Source organism: Vigna radiata, chromosome 2, assembly GCF_000741045.1.
Source record: "Vigna radiata var. radiata cultivar VC1973A chromosome 2, Vradiata_ver6, whole genome shotgun sequence".
In the NCBI taxonomy this organism is placed as follows: Eukaryota; Viridiplantae; Streptophyta; class Magnoliopsida; order Fabales; family Fabaceae; genus Vigna; species Vigna radiata.
This window is the reverse complement of record NC_028352.1, coordinates 11,474,424-11,476,381: the sequence shown is the minus strand read 5'-3', so window position 1 is coordinate 11,476,381 and position 1,958 is coordinate 11,474,424. Positions and strand designations below refer to the sequence as shown.

At 31.6% G+C, this 1,958-nt stretch overlaps 1 protein-coding gene across 1 annotated transcript; it reads left to right on the top strand.

The window, feature by feature from the left end:
* The first annotated feature begins 998 nt into the window (after positions 1-998).
* Positions 999-1,850, top strand: LOC106780372 (mannan endo-1,4-beta-mannosidase 2). Its single transcript, XM_014668659.2, has 2 exons — positions 999-1,135; positions 1,231-1,850. Exons 1-2 carry the CDS (start codon positions 1,014-1,016, stop codon positions 1,640-1,642), a joined length of 534 nt encoding a protein of 177 aa, XP_014524145.1. The 5' UTR covers positions 999-1,013; the 3' UTR covers positions 1,643-1,850.
* Positions 1,851-1,958: the final 108 nt, after the last annotated feature.

Genomic DNA, 1,958 nt, shown 5'->3' with positions numbered 1-1,958 from the left:
ATTTATTGAATATTGTATTAAAGTTGTTATATTAAAAAGTTTTATTTATACAGAATTACTATTTTAGTTTTTTTTTCTTTGTTTCAATTTAGCTTTTTTGTTTTTTTTTTCTTACTGTCAACACCCAATTTCGTCCGGGTGACTAAATAGTAAGACTCGTTTTTACTTTTGTTTTATTTTATCTTTATTTTCATTTTATTTTTAACTATTCGATTTAGTTTTTATTTTATTTTATTATTTGGNATTTAATTTTAGTTTTCGTTTGATTTTATTGTTTTTTTTTAAAAAAAAAAGAAAGAAAAAGAAAAGAAATAATAAAAAAAGGAAAGGAAAAATGAATGAAATAAAAAATAAAAAAGAGAAAAGGAAGAAAATGAAAAAAGGGAACGTGGTGTGTGGATTGGGTGAGGCGCGTGAGGTGAAGGCAGTGTAGAATAAGGTGGTTAAGGAAGATATTGTGGGAAAAAAAAAGAAAAAAGAAAAAACAGAACGGTTAAAGTTTTTTTTTTTGGAGAAAAAAAGAAAAAATCACGAAAGAGGGGAACAGTATTACGATTATTGGCGATTGACCTGAAAAAGAGAAAAGGAGCACTCAAGCGATAAAAAAAATCACCGCAAGAACAAAACTTTCAGCAACACACAAAGCTTCAAAAGGTAAATATACTATGTTCACGTCATTAATGTTGACGGCATTATATTTCTTTATCTTAGCATTGATATTGCTTGGTCTGAGCATGGTTATGATGTGAAAATCCCTGCATTTTTTATCCTCCATTGATGATCTCCATCATTATTTGATATTACCACCATTATCCCGTATCACTCTGAGTTCTCTCCACCATCAAAACCGTCAAATAATCTTCACACACGGCCCTAATACCAACAGCCCCAGTTTCATTTTTCTGGTTACACCAAGACCAACTCCCCTGTATTAACAACAAATCAGAAAAAAGGGGAAGACCAAACCAGCAAAAGAAANAAACCTCTCGCACACAGCCCCAACCCTGTTACCAATGTCAACCTTCACTTACACAGTGAAGAACCTTATAGTCGTTTCATCACAACAGAGTTTTATACGGAACTCCTTGATCTCAAACATTGATTTCACATCTGTTCATATCTATCCTGATCTCTGGTAAGCATTGTTTGAAAATTGAATCCCAAGACATCTTATGATGATTTTGAATAGCTTAATGTTTAGTATCTACTTTTGAAAAAACCTATGGATAGGTTTCATGAGCAGGTATTTGAAGACTACATGAAATTTGTGTCAAAGTGGATGCTTTCTCACATTGAAGATGGTGATAAGGTACTGAACAAGCCGGTTGTGTTCTCTGAATTTGGATTGTCAGACATAAATTTTACAATGTCGGAGAGAAAAACAATGTACAAAACAATTTTAGACATATCGTACAAATCTGCTAAGAAAAACAGGTCTGGAGGTGGATGTATGGTTTGGCAATTCTTGGTTGGAGGAATGCAGGAGTTTAGTGATGATTTTGGAATCATTCCTTGGGAAAAGACATCAATTCCTTCACTGTTCATTGAACAATCATGCAGATTGGCGAAGGTGAAGGAGTGGCCGCATAAGGACAAAAGTTTCAAACAATTTAGAAAAAAGTGTGGAAATAAAATCCCTTGATTTATGGGTTGTTTTGTGCTTTAAGAATAGTTCTGTAGAATATGGTTCTGTTTTCATGACCAATGGTGTAGTTGCTTAGTGGCGTATATATAGTGTGGTAACACATAGATTAGATATTACTCTATAAACACTTTTCAAAGCTTGTAATCCTCATCAACAAAATCAACCATCNATTGTTTTTAATATTTGAGGCAATTTTTTTTTTAACTTTTTAGTTCTATCATCAAATCCTCATTTTCCTTATTTTATTTAAGATTTTTTTTTCTTTGAAAAGTTGTCTAATTTTTATAGAAAATTAAAATTTTTAATTTGCATA